Here is a 2,231-nt window from a genome sequence, read left to right on the forward strand (position 1 = left end):
CTAGCTAGGGACCTAACTAGATGGAAAAGTTTGTTAGGTGAGGCCCTTGTTCACACAGGACTGTAGCGCCGCCTTAAGTAAGTTTTCAAGTAATCCTTTTATTGCAGAATCTTGTATGCGAAAATACGTACATACCTATTCACATGGAAATTGTTTTCGGGTATTTGTTGAACAAGTAAAAAATGCGAAAATTGATTCTAATTTTATGATCGTACTGATAAGCAGTGTCAGTATAACTCTTTTTGAATCAATTTCATAGCAGATTCTTCAGATTCCATGGTTCGCATTTCTTTACCTGACATTTGAATCAAAAGCAGTTACATTTAATTTGAAATAATTGTGTTCCCTTGACTTTGAGAAATATAGAAAAAATAGTACTTTATTAGGACGTACATAAGTAAGTATACAAAATATCACTAACTTATAAATTATAGCTTAAAGCAAAAATATTTATAGAAAAGAAAGTTCCACGTTTTTGGAATGATTGCAACAAATATTTTAGAACGTAATTTTGAATAAAATTCCTTGAAATTACAATTATTTAGCTTTTTTCTTCTCTGCCGTTGTCTTTGACTTTTTTGAGCATACACATTTGCACAAAAATACAGCTAAGGCTAAAACTGCAATACCAACAATACCGTAAGAATAAAGCTGAGGATGTCCCAAAATAGATTTCACATTATCATTGAGGAAATCATCACTAAAACAAACAAAAAAGAATGAACAAGTTCAACACAAATGGCTTGAAGGAGAACAGAAAAGAAGACAACTTACATAGGACTTGATAGTGGAGGAACTGCTTCGGGTTTAGTCTTTTGCAAGTGTATGTTTTGAGCAAAGTCAATGAAGCTGCTTGGAGTGTATTCCTTCAATCGATATCTGAAATATTTTCCCTGACGAATGCTAAAATGAAAGAAATTTATCAATTCCCAAAGTGACTTTCAAGGGGAAGTTCTACATACAACAAAAACTCTGGAGATTCTCGAACATTAAACCTTCTGGCAGTGGATATTCCATATTCTAGTCGATTAATTCGAGCTACATTCATGCGACGTTTTAGTGCGGCACCCACGGCTTCCCAAACAGCATACAATCGTTGACAGACAACACAATCATTTGAATAGCTGGACAAAGAAAGGAACATGGTTAATGATTCTATAAATTACACAGATTCGAAAGAGATCAATCAACTTACAAGAAGACAAACCAATCACCGGTAGTGGCTCCTGTTGCCGCTTGGGTTAAATGTTCAAAGTTATTATCCGAAAGCTCCTTCACCACGGGATCGCGGTTCTCGCTAAATGTGTGCATGATGTCATCTTCAGTTATTGGCCCATGGTAAAGAAGAGGCAAACCACGTCGGAAGTAAACCAAAGCCGGTTCCTTACTGGGATTATAAATCCCAGTCATGTGGCTATTCATAGATTTAACAACAACCGCTGAGAGATGTGTTTTGAGGTCATCTTGAATGTTCTCTACAACGGTTTCCAATTCATCGCAAGATTCACAATTTGCTTTTGCTTAAGAAAATAAAGATTCAAGAATTTATTCAGCTGGGTGTATTTCGGTTGGTTGGTAGATTTCTTGAATACGTACTAAACAAAGCGATGACGTTGTCTTCGCCGGTAATCAAGTGAACAAGGTCGGAATCGTCTACAGCTTCGATTTCAACAGAAGATGTTGACCCAATTAGAAGGAAGCTTATACAGAAAACTACAGGAATGAACTTCATCGTGATATTTTCCTATAAATGTAAAGTTTTTTTTAAATTTTAACTAATAAAAACGTACAATTCTAAATTTTTAAACAACCACCTGTGGATTGGATCGGATCGGACGGATTTTCTTGACGATTGACCTGTTAAAAATTTGATGACGGGGTTAGTTGACATTTCTCTTGACATTTCTTCATTTGACAGCTGCGGAATTTTGTGCTCGTTCAACGAATTGCAGAAAATTAAATTTTGTATGCATTTTGCTAGTGATTAACCAGCCTTAAAAGCAAAATGAAGACTATTAACAATTTTAAAAAAAAATTATTATTTGTCGATAAAAGACGAAGTTAATAAACTTGAATACAAGTTTTCCTTTCGTTTCAGTTTCGAAGGAATACTTTCTTGAGTCTCGATGGCTAAGATCGTAAAAGAGTGTGCAATAAATTCAAATGTTTCTTCAAAATCGATCTTTGAGTTCTCTCGATTCTTGTATTATTTCTATTATTAATTGTAAAAG

At 34.6% G+C, this 2,231-nt stretch overlaps 1 protein-coding gene across 2 annotated transcripts; it reads right to left on the reverse strand.

The window, feature by feature from the left end:
* Positions 1-352: 352 nt before the first annotated feature.
* On the reverse strand, positions 353-1,831 carry LOC129942977 (thioredoxin domain-containing protein). Of its 2 annotated transcripts, none has more exons than XM_056052170.1 (6): positions 1,815-1,831; positions 1,597-1,744; positions 1,196-1,520; positions 963-1,124; positions 775-903; positions 353-700 (listed from the first exon to the last, which is right to left on the reverse strand). In XM_056052170.1, the coding sequence occupies exons 2-6, from the start codon at positions 1,730-1,732 to the stop codon at positions 538-540; spliced, it is 915 nt and encodes a 304-aa protein (XP_055908145.1). In that variant the 5' UTR covers positions 1,733-1,744; positions 1,815-1,831; the 3' UTR covers positions 353-537. The 2 variants fall into 2 exon arrangements, with proteins under 2 accessions (XP_055908145.1, XP_055908154.1); XM_056052179.1 differs by having other exon boundaries at positions 1,812-1,831.
* Positions 1,832-2,231: the final 400 nt, after the last annotated feature.

The sequence above is a fragment of the Eupeodes corollae genome, chromosome 1, assembly GCF_945859685.1.
Source record: "Eupeodes corollae chromosome 1, idEupCoro1.1, whole genome shotgun sequence".
Classification (NCBI taxonomy): Eukaryota; Metazoa; Arthropoda; class Insecta; order Diptera; family Syrphidae; genus Eupeodes; species Eupeodes corollae.

Excerpts from the sequence above, each read along its gene's own strand:
- LOC129942977 (XM_056052170.1), bottom strand. The coding sequence starts at position 1,732 with ATGAAGTTCATTCCTGTAGTTTTCTGTATAAGCTTCCTTCTAATTGGG. Across the intron at positions 1,521-1,596 it reads CAACGTCATCGCTTTGTTTA|CAAAAGCAAATTGTGAATCT; the intron begins GTACGTATTCAA and ends TATTTTCTTAAG. Across the intron at positions 701-774 it reads CCTCCACTATCAAGTCCTAT|TGATGATTTCCTCAATGATA; the intron begins GTAAGTTGTCTT and ends TGTTTGTTTTAG.